Here is a 19,154-nt window from a genome sequence, read left to right on the forward strand (position 1 = left end):
CTGGCGGCAGGTGCTGGATGCTAACCCTGGCCTGAACATTGGATGTAGCTGCCACCTCCCTCTAGGATGCACATGGATCCTGTCCCTTTCTTAGTGCCACAGAGGAAGAATCAGGTCTGGGTGGTCAAGGCCAGGCCACATAAAGGAATCCCAGCTGCAGGGAAGCTGAAGAGAGTGTCAGGGATCTAGCTCCCATCACAGCAAGTTTCTGCCTCCCTCCCAGATACATCCTAAAGGAACGCCCCAAATGTGAGAGCACTGGTCAAGAAAGGCCAAGGTCCACAACAAACGTCAAGTTCTATCTTTCCTAAATAAGTGCATGCTAAACTTGTCATAGGTAAAATAAACAATTTTATATACTCCAAAATAAACAAAGAATCTAAGAGGGCAATGCTGAGGTTGGGGTAGGACAACCACATCTGTCCTCACTAGAGCTGGGGATTGCTATTCTGATGTGCTGTTTTCACACAGCCATCAGCAGGCCTGATCACTGAAAATGATGAAACTGCCTTCCACTCACAAGTGCCGCCAACCTCCTGCACTGTGTGCCAAGTGTTTAGAGATCCCTCGATGGGGAACACTGGGACTGTTTTTAATTTACAGATGAGTAAAATTTTAAGATGTGACAACTTTGAGTACCGCTGCCCTGATCTATTAAACAAAGAACAGCGATTCCCATGCTGTGTCTTCCCATGTTAACCTACACCTGACCATGCTGATGTGGCCCAGGGCTGGCAGGAGGCCCAGATTGTAACCATGCTTCCTGCATTTCCACCTGCGCACATGGCTCTGCCCTGATGTAGATGGAGAAAGAGAATTTTGCACATGGATCCAAAAGGGCAACTCGGGTTGGCTGTCATCAGGTGCACGTGGGTCACTCTTCAGAGCTCTGTCCTGGTTTGCTGTGCAGCCTTGGCTCAGCGGGGACAGCAGATAAGGACTTGCCCTAGGATGGCTGTAACTCAGTGAAGCGGGTAGAGTGGTCCAGGGAAAGAAGGTCCAAGCCCCGAGCTGTTGAGCTGAGCTGAGCAGGAGCAGGAGTCACAGGCTGCTGTGCTCTTTCCCTCTGTCCACAGCCACGTGGGACTGGAGGGGGTGGTGGAGGGAAGTGGGTCCGCAGTTTCCTTTTGGGTTAATGAAAGTGTTCTAATATTGATTGTGGTGATATTTGCTCTGTGAAGATGCCAACAAGCAGTGGATTTAAGTGAATGAACTGCACCTTGTGGGAAATACATATGGATAAAGTCATTATTACAAATAAAACAGAAGTAATTATAATGAGGGGGCATTAAATGCCAGCCAGTGATCTAATCTAAGCACGCTGTGCATTATAGACTATCTCATTTAATTCTTGAGAGAAACTTGTAGAGTTGGTACCATAATTATCCAGATTACAGATAAGGAAACTCAGCTACCTAGAGACTGGGTGACTTGCCCAGGTTATAAGCTAAATCAACAAGACCATCTTTTTTAACTGCTGCACATTTGCAGGTGTGGGCTCAAGGAGGGGCCTTGTAGCACTGGTCATGGCAGGCCACTGGATACAACCTAAGTCGTCTCCACCAGATGGGGACTGTTCAAATACGTGGTGCCTCACGCCCTGAAAAGAGCAAAACACATCTGCACATGCTGCTGGGGAAAGGAGACAACAAAAACAAGGTGATCAAATGCTGTGTCTTTTTTGTTCCTGTTTGCAGTTTTTAAAAAGTTAAAAGCTATACATACAAGTGTGTGCAAGCATGATAATTTTCTACCACTTTTTCACGAATGCAGTTGTCTCTGAGAAGCAGCAGGTCAATGGTGACAGAAGCATTAGTTTCTTCTCTGGGTGCCTTTAAATACTACCTGATTTGATTTTTTAAACCATGAAAAGATAGGAGCTACTCATCCCACGTTGGTTTCAAGGAAGCCTTTTCTAGCTCACCCACAGGTCAGGGCTTCACACTGAATCCCCTCCGCACCTCACTGGCATCAGCCCCTGAGGGCCCCTGTCATGTTTCACTTGTGCATCCTTATGCTTCATCCCCCCCTACCCCCACCCTAGCCCGACTGGCCTGTAAAACTCCTGAGGATAGACACTGGGCTTGTTTCTTGCTAAACAATGCCAGGCACATAAGTAGAACACGGACACATATTTGGTTTTATTAGAAAAACAAATAAGTAAATGAATCAAAATCTTATGACTTCAATTGCCAGCAGTCAAGGACTGAGGAACAGGAGGGTTCCTCCCAGGAGACTGTACTTTGTGACAGGAAGTATGGCCCACCAGGACTAGGGAATGTGGCAGCATGAGCTGCCACGAGTGGAACTTAAGAAGGTGAGTTATTCCTTCAATTAAACACATTTACTTTCATCTAGTCCCAGAGAATTTAGAAAGCCATAATCCCTTCCATTTCTAATGCTTTCATTATCTTTTCCTAATTAATTGAGATGTGTAAACTCATTGATTTAAAACTTTGCAGGCATCAACATCACTCACATGGTGATCCAGCGCCACATTGCCAATAGATCAGACTTAATCAGACTCTACCAGTTTTCAAATTATACATGTTATTAGACAAAATTCATTTAATTTTGCCTCTAAAAACTACAGCTTATTATACTGGCTGCTCCCAGACATTTATAGCAATTCACTGTTGAATACGTACTATTAACCAACTTAGGATACAATTAATAAAATGAATTTAGCTGTATGACATAATAGGTGGCTTTGGTATAATCCAAAATGTGCTTTAATGTGCTTTGGAAAAAAAACAGAAAAAGATTAAGAAAGGTAAATTATCTGAGTGAAATTTCTAAAGTTGCCACCTTGTAGATCAATACAAAATTTCTTCACAAGAATATTTATAGATTATGACAGCAGTATTTTACCCAAATAACACATAAAAAGGAAAGGAATAGTACCTTTTTCACACAAACCAAATAATATATATTGAATAGAAACTGCGACTGTTTTCTATAAACTGTTTAGGAACAGGAGGAATAATATAGAATCTGAAATATGAAGATGCATTTCCAAACCTCAGGGGTTGCAGAACATAAGCCCCCAGCAGTTCCCCAGGTAAAGGCTCCATTTCCCAACCTCTCATTACTTTTTTCATTTTGCATTCTGATCACTTGACCAATTACCTGATAATTGAACCCCTGTGGGATCATGCCCTTTTTTAGTACCTCATTTAGTTGGTAGAAAATAGGCCCATCAAGGAGGTGAAATGTTCCAATTCCAGGAAATGAGTGTTTAGAGCAAAAACAATAAAGGGCAGACGTCAGCTAAACAAAAGCTGGGAAGACACTGGCGTTGCCAGCACTGTGTTGCAGGCCTCTGCGAGGGACACAGCATCCATTCGCCCGCTACATAAAACCCTGAGGAAGGGTGGGTGTGGAAGGTGCCCAGGACTGCTGTGCTGAGAGGGCTGGTCCAGCATCTGCCCAGTGGCCTCTGCTGTCTTTGTCAGCTGTAAAAGAAGCATCCCAGGTAGAGCAGAACAGGGGAATTCAGACCACAAGCCCTATCTGCTCCTTTTCCCTCAGGGGCTCTTGTCCTCTTCAGAGTCATAGAGGCCTGTTTTCAATAAGAGCTCTCCAGAGAACCACAAGGAGGTGCATAGGTAAGAAGAGAAGGCTTACTATGGGAAACCTGCCCACACTACTTTGGAGGCCACGAGGTCCCACCACCCACTGTCTGAAAGCTGGAGGTCAAGGAGAGCTGGGGTGTGACCAGGTCTGAGTAGGACAGGTGTGCTGACGTCAGGCAAGAGGAGGCAGTCTTCTCTTCTTCCCCTTTTTATTCTATCAGACCCTGATGGGCTGGATGATGCCCACCCATACGGGGAAGGACAGGCCTTCCTGACTCAGAGCACTGACTCCAATGCTCATCTCCTCCAGAGATCCTCACAGACACACCAAGATAATGTTTCACTGACTACCTGGGGACCGCTTAGCACAGTGAAGTTGACCCCTAAAATGAACCATCACAGAGGTCTCAACGATCTGATGAAAACTGGACCTTCTCCCCATCTCTTCCCAAAGGCACTGATGCAAACACCCTGAGCTTTGCCCAGTTTTACAGGGTTCACAGGCTGGCCAAGGCCAACCCACAGACCTTGGACCCAGGTTAAGAAACCTGCTCCCCTTTAGTCCCTTTTTAGACACTGCATTACTTGGTACCCCAAAAGGAAATATGCAAAAAAGTTTTTCTTTAAAATCTAAAGATTTTCTAGGAGAAGCTGGTTCCTCTTGGATACAGGTACAACTGTGTTTCTGCAACAACTCTCTCTGGCTAATCTTTCCACTTAAATGAATCCCACTAGGACTCACCCACCCATCTGTTTCTGCCTCTCATCTTGGCTTCCTATATGAGCTTATATTTTTCTTTGGTCCTGACTTAAATTTCTTATTTATATTTTCCTAGTGTATGCCTGTGTTCCTTTTAAGCCTTCTCAAATGCTTCATGGAACAAACAAATGAGGCAAGCCGCTCTCAATTTGCAGGTTTTGATCCCAATGCTGGAAACCAGAAAGAATGAGATTAAAAGCTTCCCTCCGCCACCAAAGACAGTTGTTTATACACAATGGAATATTACTCAGCTATAAAAAAAGAATGACTATGACTTTTGCAGGTAAGTGGATGGGTCCGGAGACTATTATGCTAAATGAAATAAGCCAATGCCCCCCAAAACCAAAGTTCAAAAATTCTCTCTGATATGTGGATGCTTACACACAACAAGGTGAGGGGGAGAATAGAAGTTCAGTAGATTAGACAAAGGGGAATGAAGGGAAGGGAGAGGGGACAGGAATAGCAGACAGTGAAATATATCTGACACAACTTTCCTTTATACATATATGAATACACCACAGTGAAATTTCACATCATGTACATACATAAGACTGGGGTCCTCACTAGAATAAGACATACTTCATATTTGCATAAATATATCAAAATACACTCTACTGTCATGCATAACTAAAAGGAACAAATTTTTTTAAAGGACAGCTATTAACTAGTCCCTTTTATTTATCTCCAATCATTTCTTTTCATTAAATAACCAAATGTATTATACTAGCTACAACTAAGTAACTTTCCAGCCTTTAATTAAAAGTAGAGTTTCTGCCATTGAGTCTGTACTTTGGTCAGTTACAAGTGCATGTGTTGACTGTGAAGAAGCAGTTCTAACTTCTCAAAGAGCAAGAAGGAAGGCACATGTGCACACACATGTGGGCTGTTAATTTGAGGGCCATGGGGACATGTGGTCTATCCTCTGAACTTAGAAGGGGAAAAGAACTAGACTTCCACCAACCTCTGATGTCTATCACTTCCTTCTACTACGAGGTTAGGAGAAATTCACAGAGGTATCAAAGCCTCTGTGACTTTCTCATTAACAGAAATTATAAGGACTTTTCCTATCATATCACAGTTGCTGCACGGACCACAGAATGTTGTTAAGTTCACTGCCATTCTGACACCATGGCAGTGATCAGCCGTGCTCTCAGACTGTGTTATGCAATAGACTGGCAAAGAAGCATGGATATTTCTCTATCAAATAATTTCTAAAATATTTTGGTGACTATTTCAATATTAACTGGTTTCCTTGGAAACCCTATATATTTTATTTTACACATCTGAAAACATCATTGTGATATAGATCAAGACTTTTTCAACCTGCCAAAAGATCCAAGGCACAAAACTGGTTAAGACATTTTGACACTGTTCCAGCAGGCAGTGCTGCTCCTTTGCCACGTCACCATGTGGCAGATGCTGGCAGGGGTGGAAGGATGATCACACACCTAATCAGAAACAACTTTTCAAGTAATGCTCCAAGTTCCCTAATTAGTAATATTAGGTAAATTAGTTTGAACCACTTTTAATCAGCTTCGGCAGAAGAGAGGTATTGTCACTGATTGCTCGGGTGCTTTCACGGTGCTTATAATGGATGTGAAGGGGCAAGGGAGCCAAGGGGCCTGGCTGATTGCTCTGAGGCACTGCTCCCACTCGGCCCGCACACAGCCTGCTGGAAGGACTAAGCAGACGGCCCAGCCCATCCTCAAGCTTGGCGATACTCTGACTAAGGCATCATATTTTTGCATGCAAATAACTCCCTTTTTGTTTCTGTATATTAAACTGCACGGGAAATTTGCCTTTAAATCTTAGCATTTCTTGGAGCCTGGAGTAGGCACTTAAAAATAAAAACCCAAGGCTAATTACACAGCTGAGGAAATGAATGTGAATTAACTGAGCTTTTTAAAAACAAAACAACACAACAAAAATCCCACTTCAATATGGACAAAAGGGCTTCCACTCAAGGGAAACTATCTGAGATATAGTAGGCAGAAAAGGACCTTATGGCTTGTGCGACAGGGACTGAGGCCTTCATTGCTCAATAAAGCTCACACAGGAGACTGTTGGTTGGTCCCTGACCCTGAGAGACGACCCCCAGGGAACCACAGAGCAACATGGCTAATGTTCACTCTGTGCTGATGGTTGAGTGGATCCCAAACCAAGACAACCCGCTTCAACTTCAGGCCTAAAGAGACTCTGCTCAGCTGGCTCCACAACAGCACATCTAAGGACACCAGAGCCGTGGTACCTAGGTTAACTCCTCCCACAGTTATCTCATGGAGATTATCACTGCTAAATGATAGTTATGATAGTTATGACCAGAAGAGGGGCTTAACCAACTATGAAATTCCCATCCAGGAACACAAAGTGGTGATTAGAAACTTGATATAAAAAAGAGATTTTCCCAACAGATGAAAAGGGAAAGTAAGCCACAGAACAACATGTACAGTATAATCACATTTACATTTAAGAAAAGTGTGTTTATGTACATGCACCTGTAACTATGGAGACAACACACACACACAGACACACACACACACACACACACACACACACACACAGCTTGGAGGTAGGTGAACTTGAAAACATTGGAGGGATGAGATAAGGCCCCTTTCTGGCCACGATCTTAATCCTGGCTTTGGTTTTCAAAATTGTACCCCTAAGGCTTTGCTTATCAGGGTCTGTCTTGTACCACAATTACGTGCATGTGTTTGTGCCTTCCCAGCCTGAGGAAATGAGTACCAACCAGCCTGGGCTGCATGAATCACAGAAGGACACATGATTATGTTCTTTGCTGAGAGCCAAGCACACCAAGGCATTCCTTCTTTGCTCAACAGCTTTATTTCCCAATTCTATACATTCATCAGAGATCTCCAAGTGGGGAAAGAGCCTTGATGGTCATTTGGGCTTGGATAATCTTATCCAAGGTTTGGCTCAGCCCCTTACACCTAATTTAAGGTGAAGGTTACTAGGTGAAATTTCACTTTTTAGGTTTCACTTGGGCCTTTTTCCTGGTGGAAAAGCACCATTGTATTTACCAGTAATTGGACTTTACATTCCCATGGCACCTGCCACTCTTAACTACCAAGCCATTGATCAATTGGCTTCATCTCCTCTCCAGCCTTCTGCAGCCATATCTGCAGAAGCCCAGCCCTTCTCCACCTTGAAGTTAAGACTTCTCTACATAACTGGATTACTCTGCCTGTATCTGTAGCAGACATCACCTTTGTGCATGTACCCTCTCCTCCAATTTGTTGAAATCATTTACGAATTCAATTCCATTTTCATATTGAGTCACACTGGTCCCAACAGAAATGGTCCCAAAACATCAATCACAAGACAACTAGGACCATTTTAACTTTGAGACTAAAATGTGAACACTGTGCAGTGGATATGCAGAAGTAAACTTGGGGATGGCATTAAATCAGAATGAGGAAAAGGCTCTGCTTCTCGGGATGAAAGGTTTCTTCATCTAAAAATTCCAAAGCATCAATTCTGCAGATCCATAAATTCTTATCCAAAATGCTCTGGGCCAGATGTCATTTGAAATTGGAGTGTTTGAACTCTGGAATGGTAATATAGGGCCCAGAGTGTATACTAAATAACACCTTAAGCAGAGGATCAGGCAGCAGTCTGTAATGGAGCCTAGAAATATTTTACTAGCAAAACATATGAATATTCTCTCTACTAGATAAAGACTATAAACAGGCTCCTATCAACTCAGAGCAGTTTTACTATCAACCAACTTAGTTTCAAATTTAAGAAAAAAAAATCTTAATTTTCATAGCTTTCCAAATTTTGGAATAGCAGATAAAGGACTATGTACATGCACCTGACCCAAATCAAAGATCTAGTTCTAGCTCCCCTGATCATTACACATACAGATCTTTTAAACCATATATGTGTACTTGTTTTCCTGAATATTCTGCTACCATTCTGCTATGGACATTTTCTATAGGAGAGGGCATCCTGTTTTAGTTATTCAAACTATTCAAGAAGTAAAACAAAGTCTACAAATTTAGAAGTACTTTTTTTGAACACTGACCATAAGACTAAAGGAAAGATGCTTCTCTTGCTAAACACTATGACCCTCACCTAAAGGGAATTTTTATACACTACTGCTATATATACAGAAATTATAAATAATACACTGAAAAACAAAAACTATAGGGCCCACACATTTTAGTCTAGTAAGTGCTTCTCAAATCTTATTATCCACAAAATTTACCTGGGATTTCATAAAGATGCTGATATTCTAGATGCTGCTACTGCTCTGGGGCCACCTTTTGAGTAGTGAGGCTGCATAAGCTTTGGAAACAGATGAACTTGAGTCCACCACTTAAGGAGCAAGTGGCCCTACTTCACTGCTCTGAGCAGGTTCCCCACTAGTTAAAATGCAAACGACAACAACATCTCTGGAGACTGTTTTGAGTAGGTGAGTGAGCAGCACAGACCTTGTGCTCCATCCGTCCTGTCCTATGATGGACTGAATGATGCCCCCAGGAGGTCTACATCCCAGTTCCCAGAACTTGTCAACACACTACCTTGAATTTGCAAGTGTGATCAGGGATCTTGAGACGGACAGATCATCCTGTGCTATCTGGATGGGCCTAATATGATCACTAGGGTCTATACGGGAGTGAGGCTGGACAGTAAGAGCAATAAAGACAGTGTGAGAGGATGGAGCAGAGGTCAAAGAGGAGAAAAGCTGCAGGGCTGCAGGCTCTGAGGAGAGCCACGGAGTGCAGGTGGCCTCCTGTTGCTGGAACCCCTCAGAGGAACATAGCCTGCAGATTCTGCAGGTTGGACTTCCGGCTGCCTGGATGGTATGACAATAAATGTGTGTTGTTTCAAGCCAATGATTCTGTGGTAACTGTTTATAGCAGCTCCAGGAGATAACACACCATCTACTGGAGTAAGCTACTGCAGGTTGGCCTCCCTCTGCAGAACAAGAGCAGTTCCTGAGGCCACAACATCACCCAAAACTCAATCAGACCAGTTACCAAAGTGGAGGCTGGTATACAAAGACCTCTTCAAGGAGACTACATGAAGGGAAGAATCTGCCCACGCTGCTGTTTGGTTGGTTATAGCAAGTTTTAACGAACAGGAATGGACATGTGTGTTAGCAGCAAACGTCTAGGCTCACAGGAATCTCTTGCTCCCTCACTGTGCCACATGTTCTGGTTTGTCAGCTCCACATGGAATTGCTTGAATAATAATATTCATGAGGACACTAGCAGTGAGTCAATGCCTCAACACCAGGGGGCTGACCAAAGTGACCTTGGGCTTAAGACTGAAGAACTAAATATCAATGGGCTCTTTATTTGTACAAATCTACTTTTTTTTGTACAAATGCTACTTTTAGTATAGCTTAGCTCATACAGAAGCTTCATAAAATAAGAAAATACCTAGATAACACCAAAGATGTCTGTAGAATGAAAGCACATGCTCAAAATAAAATGGGCTTTTTCAAAATGAAGAAGGTCGCGTTTCTCAGGTTTCTCCCTATGAGCTTTGGTAGCAGTAGCTCCCCTTATCATCCATGCCCCTGCACTTTCCTTCAGGAGGGGAGATCCGAAAGGCAACTGCTATTTTTGCATTCCTAAACTGCAAAGGAGGACCTGGCCTCTCACTGCCACTACTGTGTCCACAGCATCTAGTATTGCAATCAGCACCTTCTCTGCACACAATGAGTATTTGTGGGAAATGAATATTATAATGGATATTTATAATGGAAAAGATATTATGACTTTCATTTTAAAAAAAACATTATTCTGAAAGATTTTTTGCTTCATTTTGAACTTGAATCTACTAGGTCCAAGATATTATTTATGGTGGAGTTAAAAGCATACTTTCTGATTTTTGCTGCCTATTAATATATGCATTTGATAATTTACAATGTGCTAAGCAGTCAAAACCAATAATTACTTTTCTAATTATTTGCCCTGTGTACAAGCTAAATGAAAGGGAAGGCACTTATTGCACATTAAAAAAATGATAAGTAGTTTAGTAGTTTTAAAATGTTCTGTTTAATCTCAAACCACAATATTCAAAACAGTTAAGAGTCCTCTCACTGGCTCAGTTAAAACCCCACAAAATAGTCCAATCTTCAGAAGAAACTATGAATTCTGCTCTAGTCACAATGAATATAGGAGACATCTTCAAAACTTTGCCAGTTCATATTTACAAAGTCTTCTGACCAAGTGGTAGGACTGATCATAAAAAGTATGAATTTTACTTATGCACAATATATTCTTTTTAAGAAGCAATATAATTGCATGGAAAGCTTTTATTTTAAATCTGATTTTGAAATATGACTGAATACATTAACATAAATCAGAACAAATCCGTAAACATCTATGAGAACATGTTAATGTAATTCCAGTGAATCTCAAAATATTCTGTTTTTAAGAAAAAAAAATCACTAGACAGAAAATGTAACTTGGAATCTTATATTCAAGTGTGCAGAAGAAGCAGAAGTTGGCTCAACACGTGGTCCAGACTGAAAGTACAAGCTGATGTGCACATACGGCCACATAATCCCAAGTCAGACCATTTGGAAGTAGCACTAATCCATTCGTTAACATTTCATCTTCTTTTACTCAGTCCTCTGTGATTTCTGACTCCTTCAGAAGCCTGGGCAGAGTAGTTGCTTCGGTACTGCACAACTTCAGCACCTGTGAGCCCTCAGCCATGCATTGCCCAGGGTGGCCAAGTTTACAAGCAGCTGAGATTTTTACCTCTCTGCAAACTCAGGACCATCTTCATGAATACGTTTCTATATAGAGCCAGTGGGATGCTTACCTCTGCCGCAGAGGTATGAAGCTGCTGTCCCAGATTGGCTCTAGATGGATGGAAGCTTCAAATTCTTGCTGCTTCAGTGGGTTCTTGGCTTAGAAACTGAGGCCTTAAGGAGGGAAGGGTTTGTGTTCACCGGGTCCATCAATGGTGCCTCCCCAGGGATAAGGGCACTGGGTTCTCCCTGGTACAGGCAATGACGTGGGCACATACACACGTGACTCAATGCAAACTATGAGTAAATAGAGAACGAGGGGAGGTCTGAGGGTTCTCCCTGCTGACTGTGCTCCTGGAACACCAGGCAGAACAATTCTGGCTGCCCGTTTTTCATTCTTACATCTTCACTCTGGCTTTTGTTTGGAGACAGAGGCCACCAGACAAGTAGGCCTTGGTGGAGAAAAATTAACAGCCTCAGGCTTCCTGTGAAGTACCCTGGACTCTAGGGAAGTAAGAGATCATGGCAGGACTCAGGTTCCCAGGGTACAGGTAGAAGGTAAAGTTAGCCCTTAGTGAGGGTCCACAACCACTGCTGTGTTTTTTGCCATGGTCTTCAGGTCATCTCTGTTCCTCTAAGCAGAGATAGGGACACAGATAAGAGCAGAGGCCCTGGGAGCCAGCTCTGCCTCCCTGATGGGCAGGGACACTTTCTACTTGCTTATACTTGCTCACTGGGCTTCAGCCCTGCCTGGGAGAGAAGAACATTAGAACAGATAAAACAAAAGGGAGGGGAGCTCCGAAAGGCAACTGCTGTTTTTGCATTCCCAGCATTTTAGTTGTCTTTAGAGAAAGGATCCTGTTCTTCAGACTGCATGATTATAGTGGAGCTGACCTCACACCCTGGGGCCATGTGAGCTAGATGAGTGAGATCTGGAACTTGGACTGAACCACCAAAAATAGGGCACTTTACACTGTTATTTCTGTAAAAAGGGTATAAACCTAGAGCTCCTAAGAGCCACTATGTAGAGAGAACCTCCATTCAAATGAAGTCAACTTAGAGAAAACAGAGCTGGGCAATGGTGAGACCAAGCACAGTTAACAACCTTAGAGCCCCTAGATCCAGCTATATCCGAAGCCCAGATCTGTCCCTGAACTTTACAGCCCCATAAAAGCAATGTGGACAAGACTAACAACTTAAACTACTTTAGAATAAATTTTTCTAATTTGCTACTGAAAAAGCACCAACAAATACAGAAGTTAACAGTAAGAAGAGGGGAGAGAAAGCAGATTATATTTATGAATATGAAATATGGAAACAGTTCAGGTTTGTCCCTAGAAATGTGGGAAAGTGACATGGGGTGGAGGTGAGGGGGGCCTGGTCTACTTTTCATATTAAACCCAGATCATCAGGACAGTAGCTCTCCTTAACTACTGTGATTAATCTCACCAAATTCTAAATATAAAATGAATGTGCCTTTTCTGATGTGCAGTGATACTGCACCAATCTTGAAAAGGAAGGGGCCATTACCACAGAGAGATGCCTCTGGGGGGAAATCACTTCTTTCCTTGCCCATGTACGTGGTCATGATTGGCTGAAGGCGAAATGGTCCCAGCGAGGACCCGTCTTACCTGGCATGGCGTGGATGAGGTCGCCACAAAGAACAAAGAATCTGGGCTTGGGGTTCAGCCTGTTGATGGCCTGAATGGCTTGCTCAGTGAGGCGGATCTCCTGCTCCCACTCATCACCGCTGCTGTCGCAGTTCCCAGTGGACCAGGCCTTCATCAGCCCAAACTGTGGGTCCGCACCCTGGATGAAGTAGAATGGGCCTTTCCATTCTCTTTCCTTTTCTTAAAAAAAAGAAAAGGGGGCAAGAGAGAAATGGCATAAAACCTGTCAGTGAAAGCATCCAGGTTACCATGCAAGTGGATATGATATTTTTCTTAAATTAAATAGGTCATTTTAATAAGCTGCTGTTCAAACATACTATTTTCCTGTCATAGTCTAGAGCATTTGATTTATACTAATTATGCCTGAGACCTGGTGATTCCCAAAGGCCACAGGAAGCCACATGGACTGCTGCAGCCATGCAACCAAGCTGCTTGCTGAAGAGCTGAGTAGCCAAAAGGAAGCACAGACCACAACAGCAGCCGTGTGGACACTCTGCAACAGGGTTCTCATTAGAATTGAAAACACCCTAAACTGAATGCTTCCAGAAGTATTATATTTAAATTACTAGGTAAAGTACTTACAAATACTTTTCTGCCAGGCTTAATGGCACCATTTGCGCTGTTTTGGGGATGTGACACAATTTTAATTAGCAAACTTGGCGCTGGAAGCTCTGGTTATCTGGTGGGAAATGTGGTGCCAAAAATGAAATCTTGAAATAAGTCAATGTGAAAAAAAGAAGAAAAGTCAATGCTAAAATTTCAAAGGTAGTGTGAGGTGGCCATGGGCAAGGAAGGGATTGACATTCTTTTTTCCCCAGCTTTATTGAGGTAAAATTGATGGGGGAAAAATGTATACATTTAAGATGTTCAACTTGATGACTCAACACACATACACACTGTGAAAAGATCACCAGGATCACTCATTAACATATTCATCGCCTCAGCTTCCTTTTGTGTTTGGATGGTGAGAAAACCTAAGATTTACTCTCTTAGCAAGTTTTGAGTATAATACATTATTATGAAACCGTCACCATGCTTTACAGTAGGCTCCTAACAACAATTCATCTTTTAAGATTTTTTTTATTAATTGAGACATAACTGTTGTACATGCTTATGAGGCACTGGGTGATGTTTTGATGTAAGTATATTCTGTGGATGGGATGTTCAAATCAGGAGGAGCAGGTCTATCTTCTTGAACGTTTATCATTTCTTTGCGGTGAGAATGTTCAAAAATCCCTTCTTCTAGCTTACTTACTTACTGTTATCCATAGTCACCCTACTGCATTTCTCTTATTTGCATTTTTTACTGGTTGATCAACCTCTGGTCTTGGAAAGGGTTCTCTCTTGGGTGCCCTGAGCATAAATCACCTGGACTGCTCTTCAGACTGGTTCTGCTAGGCCGGAGCTTTGGGGATCTGGAGTCTGCATCCTTATACACCACAACTGCCACTGCAACTCCATTCTTATACACCACAACTGCCACTACAACTCCATCCTTATACACCACAACTGGTGTGGCCACTAGCTGTGCAAAAGTTTAGCTTGTTTTCTTGTGTGTGTGTGTGTGTGTTTTTCTGATTCCTTCTTCAAACAAAATCTTAGGTGCAGACCAATGTTGAAGACATGAAAACCAGAACCCACACTTCCCAGATAGGATCCAGGGATATAGCTCCATCTGAGCAGCCTTGGTTTATAGTTCCCTCCCTTGTCCTTTGAGGAAACTGAGGCCCAGAGAAGCAGTGTGATTTTCCTAGTGTCCCACTAGGCCTTAAAGGCTAGGACAAAACTGTCCATGATCTTCATGCTGTTTTTATTTTTCTTTTTTTAATAAACTAATGTAGTCTACGTGCTACCTAAACCAATGGTATCCCCTTTGAAAGTCACAGCTATAGTATGGCTTCCAAAAAGCTCCTTAGAATGATTTAATGACCTTGTGTTTGATTCACACATATCTGGTAGTATACCGAGAGCCTATTGTTTGCCAGGCGCCAGGTGAGGAGCTGGTGATACATGGATGATCTGGACAGAGGAGGCCCTGCTCTCACTGAGCTCAGTTCTCCTGGGAGAGAGCCAGTAACAAGGAAAGCTGCAGGAACAGCTTGGGGCTATTCAGGGAGAAAGCAGGAAGAGCTTGGGACTATACAGGGAACTCAGAGCGGTAAGACCTGGTTTGGGTGAGTGGACAGGGAAAGCCTCCAGAAGGGGGAGACTGAGCTGTAACAAAGAGCCTTTCCATGGAACCTTCCATGGAACCTCCCACGGAGCTGGCTATCTCAGAGCGGACCTCTGGCTTTAGCCTACCACTATCTTCTTAATTCCCTTTTCAGAAGCTTAAAAATAAGTGAACAAAATTACTTGTATGCATTTTATAGAACAAATGGCACACGTGCATCAACACACTAGTCAACAGCCAAGGGCACGGCTGTTCCACAGACCAGCACAGGACCCAGTATGAAGGAGGAATGTTTGACATGTGCACGTCTTGTTGCACAGGATGGCAAGACGGCACCACTGAAGGGTTTGCTCATTCATCCAACCCTTACCATGTGTGGCAGAGGGACTAAAATGGTCCCCAAAGATCCCACCTGGTGATATTCACATCCTTATGTAACCCTCGAGTGTGGGGTGGACCTAATGACCTGCTCCCCATAACAGAATACAATGATGGGCTGTTCCTTCAAAGCAGGCTAGAGAAAGACCATGATCTCCCTCCTTCTGCCCTCCCAGGAGGTTATGAGCTGTCATGTTGTAAATGGCCCTATGAAGTGGCCAGCATGGCAAGGACACCTGGGGCCAACAGCTCAGAAACTGCATCCTGCCAACAGGTGGAGCAGTGAGTCAGATGAGACCAGAGCCATGGCTGACCCCCTGGAACAGCCTTAGGAGACTCAGGGGCAGAAGAACCTAGACTCCTCACAGAAAATGTGAGATAAAACAGGTTTGCTACTTCAAGCCACTGAGTTTCAGGGTAAAATGTTCCACAGAGATGGATACCTATGAATCAGGTAGAAGAGACAAAGGGTGAAAGGGTCAAGGAGACTTCAAAAGAGCTGAGTGTGTTTCACAAAATAAGAAAAGCTGAATTCTGCTTCATGTCTTAAAGTTGTTAACAACATTTATTTATTTTACTTGCTTAATAACCTTTGTACACTGCTCAATGCTTTTAGCTGTGTTCCGACTCTGAGGCCCTTTGCAGAGCCATTTAAACTGTATAAATTAATCAGAACCAGATCAGAGAGGTGATCAGCACCCAAGGTCGCAGCATAAATCAACCTTCTACAACAGAGTTTAGAAACCGTTCCCCACAGCAAACATTTTAACAAGTAGTTTCCTCTGACAAATAGTTACAGCCTCAAAAAGTCAATAGTCTTTGGAGCTATTAAAATAAATCTTTCATTACTTATTTACCTAGTAAAAACTTAAGAAAGGCTGTCCATTTTAGGATGACGAGGCACAAAAAAGATTCAATTTAAGATGAATGACAGCTAACACATCCAGACTCAACCTACTTTATCTAATAAGGTAATTTGTTGACTCTGGGCTCTAAATTCTCCAAGGCATCTGGATCCTGCTCAGAAGTTGGTGGTCTTTGGTCTCATCTTAATTTTTAAAAATATTTTTTAGTCGTAGATGGACACAATATCTTTATTTTATTTATTTATTTTTATGTGGTGGTAAGGATCAAACCCAGTGCCTCAGGTGTGTGAGGCAAGCACTCTACCACTGAGTCACAACCCCAACCCCTCATTTTAATTTTAATTCAAGGCCGAATTAAACATTTGGGGCTTTACCATGCTTAGTTCTAAAAGGAGAAATCTTTTATAACAACTCTTGAATCCCTCAAAAGGATAGCTTTTTCCATTATGAAATTGAATTCTTAACAATATGTGCATTAAATTATTTCACCAAAGACCAGTCATCCCCAGGACAGGCCCTGGGTAGCAACTGACCAATGTCTGTGAGGGTTGGGGTGAGTTTCCCACACATTCCCTTTCAAGGCAAAGACAAGCCTCTGCCCTGTGCACAGTCCAACTCTCAGGGGACCCTCTGGAAACATTGCTCTGGCAGTTCAAGCCACACGTTTGGCTAAGTTGAGGCCCATTTCTAAAGCAGCACAATCAAGAGCACGTCATTATTGCCAAAACCAAAACCAAAATCAAAACCAAATTCACTTAGAGATTCAGCTTTTCACCTCTTTTCCTAGAGAAAGACTTTGCATGTGAAACTGCACAAAGAGGGAAATCCTGACCACTGCTCTAAGAAACTCCTGGGAATGGAGGCTCAAGGGCAAGGGAAGAGGCAAGGATGACAGGACAGCAATGACAAAGGCTGCTCACAGGCACAGGGGGCAGGGCTGGGTTCCTGGCAGCAGACCCGGAGCATCTACAGGCTTTCAAGGTAGGTTAGATAGGCAGACTCTCTAGCCGGCCCAGACCTATGGAGTCTACATTGGAAAGAATCCCCAGTGACCTTTGTGCAAACCCGTTTGGGAAGCCAGGGCCTGGAATTCATCAAGGAACTCTGCTCCCTGGCCATTTCAGTGTATTGGATAAGAAACAGGAGTGACTTCTACTTCCCTAAACTGAAACTCCACTGTGAGGGATTTTGTTGGTGGTAGTGCTGGTGCTGGAGATTGAACCCAGAGCCTCCTACATGCCAGGTGAGTGCTTAGTTATATTCCCAGTGCCCCCCCCCCCACTTAATTTTTAGACAGGGTCTCAGTAAGTTGCCCAGGCTGGCTTGGAATGTAGGATCCTCCTGTCAGCCTCTCAAGCAGCTGGGATTACAGGTGTCACCGATGTGCCTGGCTAGAGGTTATTTTGTTGTTGTTAGTGTGTTATATTTTTGTTAGTTTTGTTTTGGTCTGCAATCTTCCTGCTTGGTTTTAGGCCCTGCCTATGTTCACTTCAGGTATTTGGTCCTAAACATTTCTCAGTTTTGTTGATGAATGTCTAGTTGTCACCCTTTACATGTGCCTTTCAAAATCAAGTCAAGGTGCTTTGAATGTTAAGAAATTAACTGGGGAATTCTGTACTAGTGAGTTCTGACACTTTTGATTATATGTGACTATGATGGATAGTGTATGCATCCACAAGCAAGGATGTATGTGCATCACACAGGTGTTTAAAAGTACAACAGAAAGATGCATATTTTTCTTAGAACATATAAAGGAGCCCTAACTGATGACTTTGATGAGACCCTGGTCAAATTTTGAGGTAAGGTAAGTACTTGTGAAATAAATGACATAAAGTGAGTCGATTAAATTTCAATCTCATTTCTGACACAGATGATACCAAAATAAGACAGTAATCTTTGGAAACACCTGATACAAAGCTCTGGATGATGCCTATGGTGTATTTAGTGTTGATACACAGTAAAGCATACATTTAACTAAAATACCAAAATCAGCTATGAGTAAGAATACCCATAATGAATTTAATCTTTCAACAAACACAAAGAAATGATATTTAGCTATCCACTGCTATACATCAAATCAGCACACATGGAGCAGCTGAAGACGGATACTCATCTAATACCTCACAGTTCCTGGGTTCAGGGCTCTGGCATGGTTTAGCCTGTCCACTGCTCAGTCTCCTGAGCTGCAATCAAGCACTGGCCAGTGCTGAGGAATCAGCTAAAGACTAACATGGGATGAGATCTGCTCCAAGCCCTTGAAGTTGTTGGTGGGATGTAGCTTCTTATGGGATGTGGGACTTGGGGGCATCAGTTTCTCACTGGCTGTGAGCCAGGGGCAACCCCCAGGTTCCTTCGGCATCTCAAAAACATGGAAACTTGATTCATTAGCACCAGTACAGGAGAGATCTGTTAGCAAATGGAGTTACAATCCTGTGTGGAGCACAGATGAATATGACATCCCCTCACTTCTGCTGTGCTCCTTCTAACACACAGGGCCTGAACACCAGGAGGTAGGATTATGGGGCACAGATAAGAGTCAGCCACAGATGGCAACATAAGTTACTCAGGTGACCTCCGAGTTTGCTCCTGACATTCTAGTACTGAGCAAAGTAACCCACTTACTGTAAACCACCTTAAAGAGCTTAACTCACAGAAGGCACTGGACACTGTCATTACGGGAAAGACTGGCAGGGTTGCTGTAACCAGCCTTTCACTTAACCAAAGTGGGATACTGAGGCCTGGCCAGGGGTCCCAGGGCTCAAGTTCAAGATCACACTATTGGTGAGCAGCAGCTTTTACCAAAGGGCTAGTCATGATCTCAGTGCTGTTGAGCTGGAGAGAGCCACAAAGAAGAAGGAATAGGCCCCTGGCTGCCCAAAAGTTGTCCATCTTGTTGCAGGCATTTTTGTCTCCAAAAAATATTCTTTCAAATGGAACTTTTTGTTAAATTAAATGATACTCTCATAAAGATAATGCTGACAAGGCCCAGAGTGTTCTCC

General features: G+C 43.0%; 1 protein-coding gene across 5 annotated transcripts in view; it reads right to left on the reverse strand.

Annotated features, from left to right (window-relative positions):
• Positions 1–19,154, reverse strand: part of Cpped1 (calcineurin like phosphoesterase domain containing 1) — a 95,270-nt gene that overhangs the window by 65,018 nt on the left and 11,098 nt on the right. For 3 of the 5 annotated variants that reach the window (XM_027940725.2, XM_027940723.2, XM_027940722.2), the window contains exon 2: positions 12,700–12,918. In XM_027940725.2, coding sequence (XP_027796526.2) covers positions 12,700–12,918 — 219 coding nt within the window. The remainder of the gene's footprint in view (positions 1–12,699; positions 12,919–19,154) is intronic. The other 2 variants (XM_027940724.2, XM_071605243.1) reach the window with 1 other exon arrangement.

This window comes from Marmota flaviventris, chromosome 19 (assembly GCF_047511675.1).
Source record: "Marmota flaviventris isolate mMarFla1 chromosome 19, mMarFla1.hap1, whole genome shotgun sequence".
NCBI lineage: Eukaryota > Metazoa > Chordata > Mammalia > Rodentia > Sciuridae > Marmota > Marmota flaviventris.